This window comes from Notolepis coatsorum (genome assembly GCF_963971535.1).
Source record: "Notolepis coatsorum genome assembly, chromosome: 3".
Classification (NCBI taxonomy): Eukaryota; Metazoa; Chordata; class Actinopteri; order Aulopiformes; family Paralepididae; genus Notolepis; species Notolepis coatsorum.
Genome location: NC_140167.1, coordinates 73,588,426 through 73,606,126, shown reverse-complemented (window position 1 = coordinate 73,606,126; position 17,701 = coordinate 73,588,426). Strand labels below are relative to the sequence as shown.

The 17,701-nt window shown below is 43.1% G+C and overlaps 1 protein-coding gene across 1 annotated transcript in view; it reads right to left on the bottom strand.

The window, feature by feature from the left end:
- Positions 1 to 17,701, bottom strand: part of LOC311225856 (desmocollin 2-like protein) — a gene marked incomplete at its 5' end in the record, with an annotated part of 135,122 nt that overhangs the window by 13,453 nt on the left and 103,968 nt on the right. The window contains one exon of the mRNA XM_084311248.1: positions 1,689 to 1,910. Coding sequence (XP_084167374.1) covers positions 1,689 to 1,910 — 222 coding nt within the window. The remainder of the gene's footprint in view (positions 1 to 1,688; positions 1,911 to 17,701) is intronic.

Here is a 17,701-nt window from a genome sequence, read left to right as displayed (position 1 = left end):
TCTCAACTGGTGGGTCGCGACCCAAAAGTGGGCCGCGGGGCCATTTTGAGTGGGTCGCGGATGTTTTTTTTTTTATTTTATTTTATTTATTATCTTTTTTTTTGCACTACCTATCTTTGTGAAAGTGGCTTCTCAGCTCTGGTCCAGCTGAAGACAAAGCAGAGGAACAGATTGGACATTGAGCATGACCTCAGAGTTGCTTTGTCTACCATCACCCCAGACTTTGAGACTCTTGTCAGGAGCAAACAACATCCGCAGTTATCCCATTAGTTCCCTGGGATGTTAAGCTAAGAAGTCTGCTAAGAAGCATATATTATTTATTATTATTATTATTTTATTTCATTGTGTTTTTAGCCCTAGTTGCACTTTTGTTGCAACCCCAGTTATCCCATTAGTTCCCCCAAACTTAGGTCTGTTATGTTAAGCTAAGAAATCGCTAAGAAGCATATTATTTATTATAATTTTATTTCATTGGGTTTTTAGCCCTAGTTGCACTTTTGTTGCAACCCCAGTTATCCCATTAGTTCCCCCAAACTTAGGTCTGTTATGTTAAGCTAAGAAGTCTGCCAAGAAGCATATATTATTTATTATTATTTTATTATTTTATTTTTTTAGCCATAGTTTTTGTGTTTATTTCATGTTTTTAACAGTGCATGAAAGATTGCGTATTACTGCAAAATTTTTTATAAATCATAGTGGTTCAAAAATCTGGGTTGCGACTTAATGACTAAGGAAAATGTTGGGTCCCGAGGCTAGACCAGTTGAGAATTTGACAATTTGACGTCAATTTCAGTTTGATCGTGCAAGGATTTCATAGCCATCCCCCTGCTCAGCCTATGTTGTGGTAATAACAAATGCCGTTATTGGTAATCAATCATCCATTCATGATGGAACATACTACAGATCATATGCATTTGGATTTTTAGCTTGTGTAGGGACAATACGCCAATCGATTTAACGTTATTAGCTTAGCGCCTTATAAATAGCTTTGCAGGAATTATCCCAGATCATTCCGATATAACACTAATATTCACCACGGTATAAAACGGGAACGTATTGATGATTTTTTTTCTTTATGGCATATTGAACGGAAGGTTCATACTGTCAATTGACAATGACATTGGATCCATAGCTATAATATAAAATATAGATTTAGCTCTACAAACAATGTGACGCACAGTGAACGTTTGTAATGGAAAGGTGGCCTTCCTAGAGTGGGGCCCATCTAATGGCTGGCCGGGAATGTGTTAAGATGTGCTTAAATATATTTAAATTATACTTTTGATATATTTGGTTACTTATGCTTACCAAATAGTAAGCTTTTAATAACTTTAGTTAAAGGAACACGCCAACAACGTAACGTCCAGCCAGATAGCTTTCTACTGAAGAGGAAACTGGTATCTATCTTCTTGTCTCTCTCTGGAGAAGACAATAAGCTAATTTCCCAAAATGTTGGCGTGTTCTTTTAAGTATTAGATTACACTCACATGCTTTGAATTAGTACAATGAAAGCGTATAAGTAGTACCGAAAACACATTGCAAGTATACTCTCAGAATATGGGTAGAAATATACTCCTAATACCCTTTATATACTAAAAATATACCTTCAGTATGGAAAGGTATGTACACATTTGTGACTTGGGAAAGGCAACCCTATTGGATTGTGTGTAGTCATGTCTGCCACTCACAGAGTAGCAGAAGCAGGGCCAGGGCCATCAGCATGGCCAGAACGCCCCACGCGCCAAAGGTGACGGAGCTCCGATGAGCCACACACTGGCCGCCCAGGCAACGGCACACCCTAACGGTCAGAACCTGGACCTGGCCGCGGGATTGCAGGTCGGTGATCAGGACGGGCACCTCATACACCCCGCGTGGCATGTCTACCGCCTGCTCCAATACCGCCGACGTGTCTGGGAAGGAGAGAAACCTATATATTAGCTTATATAGCTTTCTGTTATACAGCTTCCTGTTATACAGCTTCCAATGGACACTGTTGTTGTGTTGTGTGATGGAGAATGTTTGCCCTGTTTTGAATTTATTCAATGGCCCTGCTCTGTGTGTGTGTGTGTATTTGTTTGTGCATGTGTGTGTGTTGATAAGGGTACATAGGTGGGTATCAAGTGTACTGTAGATAGAGAGTGAGCGACCATAGAGACCATAGAGAAGATGGCCAAAGACAGATGCAAATGGAGAAACGTTGTTGCTGCTCTATAAAGATTTAAAGAAAAGTCAGTAGGCTCTTAACTCTGTCAGTATAGGCTCTTAAAGACTTAAAGAAAAGTCAGTTAAGCAGTATCGATAAGAGTAGTAGTATCGATACAATCCTAAGGATACCCATCCCTAGTCAGTAGGCTCTTAAAGACTTAGTGTGTGTGTGTGTGCGTGTGTGCGTGCATGCGTGCGTGTCGGTCTGCCTCTGGGAAGCAAAATGTCATCCCAAATGTCAGATGTCTCACCATTCACTTTTAATACATCTTATGAAAGGAGGAAAATCGTATCAAATTCCTGAGGGCAACTTATGATGTGCTGCCATCACCACAGATCCTAAGACAATGGGTCGATGGGGACCCGTCGTGCCCACTGTGTTCAGAGACAACAACATTAAGGCATATTCTGTCAGACTGTAACACTAGTCCTTCTCAAGGCCAGTATACATGGCGACATTATAATGTGTAACCCTGTCTATGCCTGTTTGTGTTTTATGTGTTTCTAACGTGTAACCCTGTCTATGTCTGTTTGTGTTTTATGTGTTTCTAATGTGTAACCCTGTCTCTGCCTGTTTGTGTTTTATGTGTCTCACAAAAATATTGCAGATTTTGTTAGCTTATGTGCTAACGTGATTGGGATATGCCATTATAACAGTATAGCATTGTGGCTAGCAGCGTAGTAACGTTAATGCTAGCAGAATGAATGGATGTAAACATTATTTAACAGATTGCAGAATTGGTACAATACAATACGGCTCAATACAAACAATTGTTAAGGGAATGCAGACTGTTGTAGTTTTGGACTGGGTTCCTTATCAATAACTTGACAACACATGATCTTAGTTTAGCCGCAGCTACAGGCAATCTGAGGAGGACGCAGCTGATATCCTGTATAGGTCCAGCCAGGGGAGAATTTGGCGTCTGTGTTTACTACTGCGCATGGGCGTTGGGCAAGAAGCGGCTCCGTATCCGGCTCGCGCAAATTACATGGCACCATTGTCGGCGAGTTTCCAAAACAAAAACACCCTTTCAGCGTTGCCACTAGGAAAACGCGTTTTCCTGCCTAAACTGCGTTTCTTTTTAACTTGGACATGCAAACGTAATCATTCGAAAATAAAACGTTGCTGTTTTACCCCAGTGTAACCATGGCCTATGCCTGTTTGTGTTGTATGTGTTTCTAATGTGTAACCCTGTCTATGTCTGTTTGTGTTTCATGTGTTTCTAATGTGTAACCCTGTCTATGCCTGTTTGTGTTTTATGTGTTTCTAATGTGTAACCCTGTCTGCCTGTTTGTGTTTTATGTGTTTCTAATATAATAATATAATAATAACTTTATTTGTATAGCACTTTTCATACAGAGGTTGCAGTTCAAAGTGCTTCACAACAGTAAAAAAATACAGGCATAAGCGGGCATAAAAAAGATAGACAGGTAGCAAGGTATGGCAAATCACAGTGTTTCACATTAGGATCTAGCATCCCAATAGACTCTCCGCTTACAGTTTTCAGTAATACAAATAATAAAAATAGTTTAAAATGATTCAGTTTAAAAATAGTCTAAAAATTATAAAATAGAACGGACATAAAAAATACAGACATGAGCAAGCATAGCAAGGTATGGTAAATCACAGTGTTTCACATTAGGATCTAGCATCCCAATAGGCTCTCCGCTTACAGTTTTCAGTAATACAAATAATAAAAAGTTTAAAATGATTCAGTTTAAAAATAGTCTAAACATTATAAAATAGAATGGACATAAAAAATACAGGCATGAGCGAGCATAGCAAGGTATGGTAAGTCACAGTGTTTCACATTAGGATATAGCATCCTAATAGGCTCTCTATTCAGTAATACAAATAATCACAGTATTTCACATTTGGAAAAATAGTCATCAGTAAGAAGTAAAAAGTGCGATAACCGACACATGAATTTGATAGGCAGTGTATAAGAGTAGGCAGGGTAAGAATAGTGCAGGTAAGTACAAGTTGTGTCAGGATATCCCTGATGTTTCCTCTTGCCACTAGGTGGTAGCAGATATCTATCAGTGAAATGCCTGAGCAAAGAGATAGGTTTTAAGCTGTCTTTTAAAGATGTCTAGCGAGTTGGCTTCTCTCATGTTTTGGGGTAGTTTGTTCCATAGTTTTGGGGCATAGTTGATAAAGGCTGCATTACCGATCCTCTTTTGACTGCTTCTGGGAGCCTCTAGTAGTCCAGCAGCTGATGATCGCAGTGTTCTTGCTGGTGTGTAATTTATTAGAGTGTTGGCGATGTAGCTAGGTCCCTGTCCATTTAGAGCTTTGTATGTAAGGAGAAGGACCTTAAAGTAGGGATGCACCGAATGGGGAATTCTTGGCCGAAACCGATAACGAAAATAGAAAACAGTTGGCCGAAAACCGAATGCCGAAAATGATTCATAGAATAGATTTTTTTTACCAATGTTGTGGAACATTATGATTATGGAAAAATATATGATTATGGCAAAACTTAACTTAAATAATAAATAATCACTATTATGGGTCCATAAAACATTTATTCAGCACTTCTGAATGCATACAGCACATTAATTCCATCTTTTCTCTGGCTGCCGCGGCAGACATCTGTGCTCTACTGAGCGCACCTTTCTAGTCCCCAGTTGAATGTGCTCTCTTGACTCGGCACAGTAGACGCGCGACGTGTATGCTCTAGAAAGATTATATTATCAACGACAGACAGCGTCAATGTGAGAAACACTACCCCCCCCCCTCTCGCTCTGAAGAATATGCATATTAGATCACTCAGTGATTAACCGCGACGGGCATATAGTAAATAAGGATGTTAAAGACGCATTTATTGACGCGTTGCACGCAGAGTTTACATAGAAACAGCGCGACTCCCGACAGCGCGACATCATCACAACAACACGCGTTAGGTTACAGGTTGTTTCTGTTTCGGTATTATATTTTCGGTGAAAAAACTCTTTCGGTAGCCGAAATTTCGGTGCATCCCTACCTTAAAGTCAATTCTAAATGTTACAGGAAGCCAGTGTAAAGCAGCTAAGACTGGACTAATGTGCTCTCTCCTTTTGGTTCTAGTTAGCAGTCGGGCTGCAGAGTTTTGAATTAGCTGAAGCCTCTCTGTGGTTTTCTTAGGGAGAACTGTGAAAAGTGCATTACAGTAGTCTAACCGGCTAGATATGAATGCACGAATTAGCTTCTCAGCATCATTCTGATTAATAAATGGTCGTATGAATCTATGATAACCCCGAGACTAGTGACCTCAGATTTGATCCAAGGGGTTAGTCCCCCCAGGTTCTTTATTAATGTTTCTTTTTTAGTTTTGGAGCCGATAATTAGAATTTCAGTTTTGTTCTCATTTAGTTTCAGGAAGTTCTTACTCATCCATTTATTTATTGCCAGTAAGCAGTCTGTAATGGAGCTAATCGCTGTATCATTTGGTTCAGCAGATATGTACAGTTGTGTATCATCCGCATAGCTATGGAAATCTACATTATGTTCTCTGATGATATCACCCAGCGGTAACATGTAAAGGGAGAAGAGTAAAGGACCTAAGCAAATCCCTTGTGCAACTCCATAGTTGTTGTCGTATATATCAGACATGTGATCTCCTAGTTTAACATAGAATTTCCTCCCTCTGATGTATGTTTTAAACCAGCCTAGCACATGTTGTGAGAAACCGACATGGTTTTCAAGACGATCGATTAGAATATCGTGATCGATTGTATCAAATGCTGCACTGAGATCTAGCAGGATAAGGATGGAGATCTTATTCTCGTCAGAGTTTAGTCTGAGGTCACTGATTATTTTGGTGAGGGCAGTTTCAGTGCTATGATATTTTCTGAATCCCGACTGAAATTCTTCTAAGATGTTGTTTTCTTCAAGAAAGGAATTTATTTGAACTGAAACTATCTTTTCAAGTACTTTACTAATGAATGGTAGGTTGGATATTGGACGATAATTTGCCATTTCATTACTATCCAAGTTAGGTTTTTTTGGTAATGGCTTTACAACTGCTGTTTTAAAGGCATCTGGGAAAATACCAGTCCTAAGGGAAGTGTTTATGATATCTAGCACAGGGCTTGAAACACTATTAAACGCCCGTTTGAAGAAAGCTGTAGGTATAGGGTCAATGTCTGAGGTGGAGGAGTTACATTCTGAGACAGTTTTGCAGAGTACATCTAATGTGATGCATGTGAAACTTCTCATGGTTACATTGCGCGGTTTGCCGCAATCAGCTTTATTTCCATCATGAGTAATGCTGGCCCTGATCAAGGTTATTTTGTTGTTAAAGAATAGTGCAAGTTCTTCACACTTAACCGTTGATGACTGAGGAGGTGTAGGGGCAGTGTTGAGTAGTACAGTACATTAATAGTGGAAAAAAGGATTCTGGTGTTTCCAGCATTTTCTGTAATGATTTTAGAGAAGTAATCTTTCCTTGCTAAGCGGATGGTTTTATTATAAGCAGTTAAAGCATCTTTGTATATATCACAGCATATGGTGGTTTTTGTTTTTCTCCATTTTCGCTCCGCTGCACGACATTTCCTTTTTTCTTTGTTGACCGTATTATAGTTCAACCAGGGCGAGGCTCTAGTTTTCTTCTTTTTCGTTTTTAATGGGGCGACAGAATTTAATATAGATGACATTGCATCATTGAGATTTTCTACCATTTCATTTAGAGAGCTGTCATGATTGTGTGGTTCATGTAGTCTGATAAGATCAATGAACTTTGATTCAGCCTTGTCGTTTAGGAGCCTCTTTTGAACTATGATTTCTTTTTTTGTTTTAGTAAGGGTTATTTGAGTATCAAAAAATATACAGTGATGGTCGGAGAGAGGTAATTCAGTTATTGAGATATTTGTTATGCTTAGCCCAGTTGTTGTTAGGGCTGGGCGATATGGCCAAAAACGTTATCGCGATAAAATTATAAAATTATTTTCATATAACTCGATATCGATAATTATCGTCGATATAATGTCTGTCAAGTTTAATTAACTTCTTATGCCCGGCGGCGATGGACGGGCTATTAATAGCATAGATATATATAATAGACTTGTTTTGCCCGCCTGCGAATGTCTCGAGTCGAGTTGATGTCGTCATCAGTCCGCGCACGTTAGCAGTTAGCCGACAAGCGGAGTATCTCATGACAATTTACTAAATATGACCCTAAAATACTCTCTTCCGCCCCAATATATTGAAACAACGTCCACTGTATACCCCACACTACTATAAACGTGGCCTCAGAATTCACGCCACACACATACTCTGCACGTAAATATAGAAAATAGCGCCGTGCAAGCTAGTTATCCTAGCCAGCCTGTTGTTTCTAAGCGGTGTATTCCATGACAATGTACTAAATATGACACTAAAATACTCTCTTCCGCCACAATACATTGCAACGACGTCCACTGTATACCCCACACTACTATAAACGTGGCCTCAGAATTCACGCCACACACCCACTCGGCACGTAAATATATAAAATACCGCCGTGCAAGCTAATTAGCCTAGCAAGCCTTGTTGTTGAGTCCTACCTCTGGGTCTCCTTCGCTCTCGGCCATCTCCTTCACTGATTGGTTGTTAGTGCGTGTGCTCATATCCAAGCTTGGAAAATCGATATATCGAAACTTTGCGACCACGTTTCATGTTTATTTCGAGGAAATAATTTATCGCGATAGTTATCGTTATCGTTTTATCGCCCAGCCCTAGTTGTTGTTATAACTAAGTCTAGTGTATTCCCAAGCCTGTGAGTTGCATTTGTTATATGCTGTATTAGGTCAAAGCTATCCAGTAGATTTTTTTGTTCTATAGTTTTGGAGTCTGTTTTCTTATTAAAATGGATGTTCAAGTCTCCATTTAGGATCACCTTATCATATCCGGTAACACATAGTGAGATCAGTTCAGAGAGCTCCTGTATAAATATTGGTGAGTGTCTAGGCGGGCGGTATATTGTGACGATAATAGTTGATTCTGTTTTGAGCTCAATGGCAAGATATTCCATCGACATGAACTCGCCTAGTTCTGTGATTCTAAACAAGAGTTTTGAGGAGAAGATTGCTGCAACTCATCCGCCCCTTCTATTCTTTCTGGGTATTTGAAAAAAGTTATAGTCTGGTGGACAAGCTTCTATCATTATTGATGTAGCTGTGTCATTATTTAGCCATGTCTCTACTAGGCAGATGCAATCTAAGTTATTTTCTTTAATCAGATCATTTACTAAGAATGTTTTATTATTCAGTGATCTGACATTTAGGAGGGCTAATTTTATTTGTTGGACTTCTTTAGAGGAGGTCTGCTTTGGCTTGACCTTGATGGCCCTGAGGTTAATAGCAGGTAAACGCATTGATGGCGTATATTTTTCACCATGCCATTGGCTGGTTATGATTACCGGTATGTTTTGAGAGATGGCATGGCAATTGTGCTATACTGCACCGTACTGACTGTACTGTGCTTTCGGGGACATTTGATCAGACGAGATGGCCTTGTGTGATATGGGGGGGAGGGGGGGGGACGCCTTGTGCTGCTGCTGCACCTCGTGGCGAGATTGTGTCCTTCGTGATTATCTCTCGTGCTGGTATGAGTTTGATATTCTTGGAGGCCATTAAGGCATGACGCATGTTTGCTGCTAGAAGCCTCGAACCTAAGCGATTTGGGAAGAAGCCATTTCTTTGAAAACGTTCTGGGTTATTCCAGAAAACATTGAAGTTGTCAATGAATTTCAGGCCGTGTATAAGACATGCAGACCCTAACCATGAATTAAAATTTAGGAGTCGACTAAAGGCTTCTTGTCCTCTGCGAAAGCATGCAATTGGTCCACTGATGGACACATCAGTGTCTATGTACACAGACTGATGTTTGTCTAGTGTGTTCATTAAACGTGTGAAATCGTCTTTCAAAGTCTCTGTGCCAGTCTTCTTTCGCAGGATGTCAAACGATCCAGAGTGAATAACAATTTTTGTTATGCCCGTTCTGAAAATATCTAGACAGATATTTTCTGTGTTTGCCATCTCCACATACCTTGTTGTGGAATCTCCAATCAGTATGCAGTCTGTTTTCTGTGTGAGGTTAGCATTTTTCTTTCCAACAGTTTTGGGGCCGTTTGTTTTTGGGTTAGGCCTAGCCTGCCGGTTCTTACCACAGTCCTGTGGCCTTGGTGAAGCCTCGCTAGCCTTCTCAATAGCCGGCATGTTAACGCTGGTCCCGTACCTTCGGCGTTGGCTACCGCAACGTTCTCCTCGGCGCATTGTAGTCTCTTCGCTGTTAGCCGTTAGCTCGGTCTGGGTCGTGTTTGCTAGCCGTGTCGCTTGTGGCTCTGTTTTCCTCGTCGTCTCGTCGTTAGCGTGTGCTCCGATGTGCCGGCTGTTAGCTTTGCTAGCATTAGCGTGAGCTCCGGCATGCAAGCTGTTTGCTTCGCTAGTGTTAGCGTGAGCTCCGGTATTCCTGCTATTAGCGTCGTTAGCGTGAGCTCTGTTCCGCTCACTGTTTGCTTCGCTAGCGTCGTTAGCCATGCTTCTATGTCTCTTTGCTTTTGGTGTTGATATGCGTGTTTCCGAGAGTAGGTTGAAACTATTTCCTGGCGGTACCGGGGGCGAGGTAATAGTCGTGTTCCTGGTTCGTTTATTTCTCCTTTTATCCTTGACGGTGGTCCACTGCTTTGGTCTAGCTCCTTGCTTGTGCCAGGGACCGTCTTTTGGGTGGTGCTGTTCTGTAGCTAGCCTAGGCCAGATCTCAATCATGGTATCGTTGGCTATATTTGTAGTAGCTTCAAAAATAGAGTCAATGAGTCGCTCATCCTGTTGGATTTGGTGCAGGATAGAAACTCGAGCCTCCAGCTCTACAATCCTTTTACTCATCCTCATGCAGCTAGTACATTCTGTGGGAGAGCCGAGTCCCGGCATCTTCCCTTATTAATTGTCTTTTTAGGTTAGGCTAAACTGAAGCTAAGCTAGGTACTTAGCTGGTGATGGTGGGTCTTGTTTTCTTTCAGCCGGGGTCTTTATGAAGTATTCTCGCCTTTCATAAATATCTTCGCCTTCAGCAGTGCCCGATATAGTCCTTTGTGTGTAGCTGATAAGACGGAGACTTCTTCATCTCGCTGGTCCTCCCACGGAGAGATCTCGCTACTCTCCTTTCGGCGAAGTACTGCGGTCATAAATCTAAATAAATAAATTCACAGTTCTGGAGAAGTACCATAGGAACTGGGAGTTAACATACAGAGTATTTAGAGTTGAAAGGGCTATAATAAATCATTAAGGTAGCGATAGGTAGAAAAACACGGAGCGACAGTGAAAAGCAGCTTGCGTAGCAGAAGCAGGAAGTAACTTCTAATGTGTAACCCTGTCTGTGCCTGTTTGTGTTTTATGTCGTCCTAGTTGCCTTCTGGCTTTATTATTTATTATTAAATTAAATTAAATTAAATTAAATTAAATTAAATTCAATAACCAGGTTTTGAAAAGCTTAGTGGCAGGAATTTACAGCAGAAGAGTACAGGTGAATTCAGGATGTATTTGGATAGAGATTGTAGCCATTCAATTAGTTTGAGGGATATAAATGTAGAGGTTTTTAGGCAGGCATGAGTCAGGCCACCTAAAGGGAGCTAATGATTGGGAGATGCAGATACATTTGGGAGGAAAACGTCTTATTCCACGAGAGATAGTTAGCACTAACTTGAGGCCTGGTCTAGTATTATGGTCTGCTAGTCAGCAGTTAGTTTATTTTAGAGAATTGACCGTGTCTTGGGAGGATTCAGTGGAAGAGGCGTATGAAAGGAAAAAGCTTAGATACTGTATGCAGACTTGGCAGCAGAAACTGAACAGTGAGGGTGGAAATCTAGGGTTTGTCTGGTAGAAGTAGGATGCAGAGACTATATCCCTATTGGGAGTGTTGGCGATTTGTGGGTGGAGTTTGTGAAAGGCTGTAAATGAATTGTAAACTATTGGTAAGAGTATATTTTCCTTTCTGTGTGATATTGTTATCAGGAATAGTTCTGTTTTCAACATAATGATATGTTAACACAAGGAAGTTCTCACTTACTTACTTACTTTACATTTTACATTTGCATTTAGTCATTTACCTGACGCTTTTATCCAATGCGACTTACAAGTTCTGTATGACAAGTCATCAGGAAGGGCACAACTCTATCAGCTGAGTAACAAGGCATAAAAGAAAATATTGTTTGTTTCCTGTTGGTTGTCAGTTAAGGCCATGGGTAGGTAGGGAATTTATTTTATAATTTTTTTTATTTTATTCTTTCCCACGGTGACTACGGAATTTCTTTATTTAATTAAAATGTTCACAACAAAATGGATGCATGTACTCTGCCAGCATGTTTAATATCCATAATACTAAAGGTTTGACTAAGATTTCTATGAAACTTTATTGTTAAAAAAAAAAATTTAAATCTTTATTATTATTATTATTATTACATAAAATATATTGGGTCGCACCTAAATCGGCAGGGTCGGTCGGCAACCGGAAACAAACAATTTTTTCTTTTAGGCCCAATGTTCATCAAAGTGTTGAGTGCTACAGTGTAGGTTAGTTTATTAGGATAAGTGCATGACAGTAAGGTTAGTTAGGGTTAGATTTTTCTTTTCTTTTTTCTTTTTAAATCAGATAAGGGTTGAAGAAGTGCGTCTTTAGTCGACGGCGAAAGATTGGACTGGTTTCGGCTGTCCTAACTGGGGTGGGTAGTTCATTCCACCATTGTGGGGCAAGGACTGAGAATAGGCGACTTCTCTATAATTATGACAGTCTGGAGAGCACGGGCGGAAGAGTGTCGTCTCTTCTATTTTCGCCAAGACTCCAAAGACTTCAATCAATGAGACTGTCAGTGTTCGCTGTAGTCCATTCACAATCAATAACATTGACAACACACACAAACACATGCACACACATAATATAAAATAACAAAGGTTATCCTATAACTATAGTTACATGAGTCTTTTGGGAGCGTTCTGCTCCCTATGGGATGTCCCAGAGTCACCTAGCGTGACCTTGAAAGAATTCCGCTACTTGCACCTTTACTTGCCCGGCCACGCCCCTTCCGCTCATATGCATATAAGCGAGGGGCGCGACCGTACTCCACCTTCCCGAGTCTTGACCTTCGGTAGGAAGACAAACAGGGGTCCTCAGTGAAGTCGGGAGCAGAACGCTCCCAAAAGACTACATTTCGTCTTTTGGTTCGCGTTCTGCTCCCTATGGGACATAAGCCGGACCAGGACGCGGAGAGCCCGACAAATACACCCGCTGAGGTCCCCTACAACCATCAGAACACCGGGGAGGGTCCGGCCCCCCCCACCCCCCCTAGTGAGGGGTGGGGGGGGGGAACAGGACACCGACTGTGCGTAAGAGGGGACAGCACCCAGCCACCCACAAACGCAGGGTGAGCAGACGCGGGACAGAAGGGCCCGCGACTACCCAGTTGCATGCCCCGCACGCTACCAGGGAACGTACGTGAAACAAAAGCCTGCGTCACAGCTCCCACACCTCGTGGGGTCGGGGTCGTCAGACCCTGACGCAACCCGCGAGGTATTCCGAGGGGTCCGGATTCAAAAACCCGACCCCGCAGGTGAAGCCGTAGCAGCGGGGCGCAAAGGAGGTCCCAGCCCCAGGCCACACAAGGCGGACTTACCGCCGAGTCCGGGAGCCAGGACCCCCAGAAAAGGGGCCTGGTGAGGTCAATGAGGCCGTGGCATCGAGACCTCTCCAGGCGTTCACTGGTGACACCACCCTCTATACCGCCAGCGTATCGGACAGGGCCTACAACAAGTGAAGGCCCTTCTCCGCCTGGCACGCCGCGAAGACCCCCTGAGGAAGAGGCTCTGAAAAACTCCCAGAGGAGGCTCTGTAAACGCATCCCTCGCGTTCGGGCAGCTCAGACCACTCGGTAGGCGGGAGCCGATGCCCCACGCAGTCTTTTTTTATAAAGAAGGGCTTCTCGTCTCGGGGGACAAGGCTCCCCCTGAGGAAGAGGCTCTTCAAAACTTCCTGAGGAGGAGGCTCTGAGGCTCTCCGAGGAGGCTTCCCCCCCACAATCTCGTGGGGTCAGCTGACGCACCGGGGAGACAACACTCCAAGGAGGTTGATCCCTGAATCCAGGCCGACAGGTAACAAGAGCAGAACTCTACCTGCGGAGGACTGCGAACTACACAGGCAGGCCTAAAGGGGCTGACTGTAAGAACAGAATCCCGGCGGGAAGGGTGTTCGGTATGCCATGCACAATGTCATAATCTCGTGTGGCCATGAACCTCGCGGAATCGGGGTCAACCGACTCCGCCAGTGAACTGACTCCGCCACAAACCCTGACCCTGCCAATTTATTAATCCCATGGGGTTCAGAGAAAGAGTTTGACACAATTGGCAGACGTCATAAAACATGCAGGGGCATACTCTCGGGGAGCCGGGGTCAAACCCGGGCTCTACCAGAGAATCGACTCCGCTACCGGCACACCGGGGAGACAACCATCTCAACAGAAAATGGTTGTTCCCTTAAAACCCTTGAGAGTCCAAACTCCTTTTTGCACCCGTGGACGGAGAACAAAGGGATTTAGAATGTCTCAGTTTTGAGACAAGTCGCGCTTTTCAGAAATCGGTAAAGATTGAAGAATGACATTTTCGAGTGCTTTGAGATGTTAGATATGTCTCCTTACTTGCTAAACTTAATACGACTTGTAAATATGTTTAATTCTTGCTAAATGTTCTAATTATACCCGTATTCATGGGAACTACAACGCGCCACGCACACGCGCACACACAAACAGAGCGGCGTGTGCGGTTGATAAGTGTTAGATCACTGAGTGATACCAATATGCATTCCATGCAAATCATTCAGAGCGAGAGGGGGGAGGGATAGTTTGTTTCTCACATTGTCGCTGTCTGTCGCTGAACTCACTGCTCTCTGAAAAGCTCTCTCGACTTGCGAGGCTATCTCGGCCTGGGGCTGCATATTTCTCCAACAAATCATATACAGTTTATAAGATCTATTTTCTGGTGTTCCAAGGAAACCTCAATCAACAAAATCCGTGAATAGGTTCTGGCTGTACATGACCAAATGTAAGGTGGCATAGTCAGTCGCTTATAGCCTTATTTATAATAGCATTTGAATCCACCATTTAGGGCTAAACGGTGTATAAATAGCCTAACAAATCAAATGTAATGTGTTTCGGAACATTGGCTTGCAGTTGCATTATTTCAAACTAAAGAAATGTGAATTCAAGCGAATAACAGGCTGAAAAAACAATTCAGCCTATTCAATTGTTTTAGAATGGCTATAGCCAATGTTGCCTTTTACGCATTTTGTTTGCCACAAACAACGAGCTCCAATTGGCTGGTGCAGATTTCTGACAACGTGATTGGTTCAGATGCATCAAAACGCGGTGTGTGCACTGTGAAAAGGTGTTAGACCCTGCAGAGGTATCAGAGACTCGCTACCCCCCATCCAAATTCTAAACAACAGATTGGCTTTTCATAATATGTATGAATTATCTCTTGCAATAATATCCACGGGACTCGACTTTTTACAGTTGCTTTTTGCCAACTATCTCCTGCATGCGGACCCGCGGACATTCTCTCACAGCTGATAGAAGAAGAAAAAGCGATAGCCTACATACTTTTCCGGACTGATGATCTGAGCTCCTCTCCAGTTGAACTGCTACTGTGTTTAAATCCAAAATATTGATCAATCCAAATGCCATTGTGTAACATGTCATCTGTCTTCACGTGCAGTTAAATCCTCTCTACAAGTGAAACTGAAACTTACCAAGCCTATAAGTTGTTAAAGGGGCAGTAGGCAATTAATTTACTCAGTGGATGCCTGAACACAGAATGACACCAGTATCACTGACTACCACGGCAAGCATATAGAAAATAATTTTAACAGATTGCAGAATGGGCATAACAGCCCAATACACACAACCGTTAACACTTTGAGTGCCACGCCGGGTTTTCCTTTTTACCCCCTTGATGCCACGGTCCACTTCAATGTTAACGTTAATATCGCCTAATCTATGTTTTAAATTATGGCTAATCTGTGTCTAATCTGCCCGTCGCTTATCAAAGAATACTTTTCCAGTCAGTGCTGTCAAGGCAGATTGGTTTTTTATCGCTTCATTTCCGTTTCAGAGCATTTAGAAAAGCACCCGTTTTGAGGTAAAAAACAGTTCACGCAAGCACATTTGAGCCGCGCACGGATAATCGCCGTGTTCATTTCCTCTTGGACTTTTACAGTGAAACCGAAAGAGCCCATTTCACAAAACAGCCTATATCTTCATCAAAATTAGTCTGATTATCCTAACACTGATAACATAGATTCCTTACCTGACATCAGATGGTATCCAACTGGTATATTCCAATTCCTGATCACCATTCGAAAAAATCGATAAGTGTATGGATCCAACGTGATACAGTAGTACACATGATTCCGCGGGGCTGAGAGGCTCCAGAATGAACTGTGGTAACCCCGGCTGGATCAGTGGACTGGAAAATGTGGAGTACCGGATTTTTTTCCCCATCCATTTTCATTGAGTCCATTCCAAAATCCCTTATGTCATCTGGGAGACGATAGGGGGCGCTTTTTTCCACATATGATCGCCGGCGGCGCTCGGGTATACTCGGGTAGGCTCGCGTGATGCAATATGATTTCAGATCGCAAAAAAAAAAAAATATCAGAGAAATCTCGTGAGTGGCTTTCAACATAACTATCGGAAACCCGAGATATCTCGTGTGTGGCAGTGAAAGTGTTAAGAGGAAGCAGATCAGAAGGACAACAGCCCTGACTGCATCGCTTTATCCCTTATTTTCAATGTCAGTGGCCTGCAGTGCAGGTTCTGTAACTCACGGATACATCTCTCGGCCAATAAGAAAACACGAAGCCTGTGACGTCTTCAATGGCCTGGGATCCCCCAGTCCCACCCACAATTTCGGTGTGGGCTAAATGGGGAATCCCCGCCACCCCCTGCGACGAGCGAGGATATACACACGTCGAGGAGACTGATAGGACGAGCCCTGCTTTCAGCAATAGAGAGGGGCGTTCGATTTTCTAACCACAACCTCCCGGTCCAAAGTCAGTTTTGTAAAGGATAATCATATCCAGGGGGGATTATTCTCCACCCCTCATTAACTACCCCACATTTGATACAAAACACGGACGCCTGCCGTATGGCGTGTCATAAATGAAAAGCATTTGCACGCTAAGTACAGCCGTTAACCCTGTCTGTGTAAAAGACGGTTTTTACCCACGGCTCTGGTTCAACCACGTAAAGTGAAAACACCGGCGGAATAAAGAGAGGGATTTACATGCCAAATGTACAAGCTTTGCAAGCCAACAAATAGCAACACCAGTCGCAGATTTCAGATTTTCAGTTCAAAAACGTGTTTCACCACATGAATTGCATAACTCTCTTTATACAAGGAACACGCTGCCCGACAGTACTTTATCTGCGGGTCTATATTGCTTATTTCGCACCCACACCCCAAAATACAGTGAAGGGGGGGGGGGGGGGGGGGGGGTAGGAGGGGAGAAAATAACAGAGTGTTAATATACAGCCGGAGCCTCGTGTAAAATACGAATGTATGAGGCCTCTTTTTTGGAAACACGGAGCGGCGCTAGTAGCCGCAAGTTGCATTTTACAATGAAAAGACACCATGAACAAACATAGCAGCAAGCCACCAACCGTGAGCACAGAAATGGCCCCTGTTCAAAAGGCGTGTTTCCCACAGCCCCACGTTCTCCGTGTCACCAGCGAAAGACTTGTCGTCCGTCATGCCTTTTCACATTAACATGTGAAAAAATACACAGACTGAATGAAAAAAAAGGTCAGGGCCCTTGGCTATGTGCTATGTACCTTGCTTGCAAGCTAACTAGCAATACCAATTGCGAATTCAGAGTCTACGCCTGTTTTAAAAAGCATGTTCTCAATGAACCCCAAACTCTCACACACAAGAGAACGCCACATGTCAATTTGAGCTGTTATCAAGAGAAACAACGGGCCCTCATTACTCATTTCATACGAAAGCTACCTCAAAATACACAGTGAATAAACACACGCACGTTACAAACAAAACTCGTCACTCCTTTAGAGGGACCTTTCTCATTGTAACGTATAGTATTTTGAGGGCAGAACAGAGGGAGAGAGAGGTGAAGGAAACTGCTGCTGCAGTGACAGTACCAACACAGTGCAACACTACAAGATGCCGTTGCCGGCCCTACCTGAGCACGGCCCAGTTTGACTACTGAATGCCTGTCACGGAACTCTGAAGAAAATTCGGGGGCCCTGAACCCTGTGGCCCGTGCATACTCTTCCTTCTACCACTGACCACCTCACTCGTCGGGATCCGTTTGATGTTGCCGGAGCCGACGGCTTCTGAGCAGCACCATACTCGGCGCCCTTTGCCATAGCGAACGGCGGAGGCTGGGAGAAGGAGGTGCTGGTGGAACCGCCCAACCACCAGCCATAGCTGCTCACTGAATGACGGGAGCAAGCAGCGGCGGGGGGCTTGCGCCGTA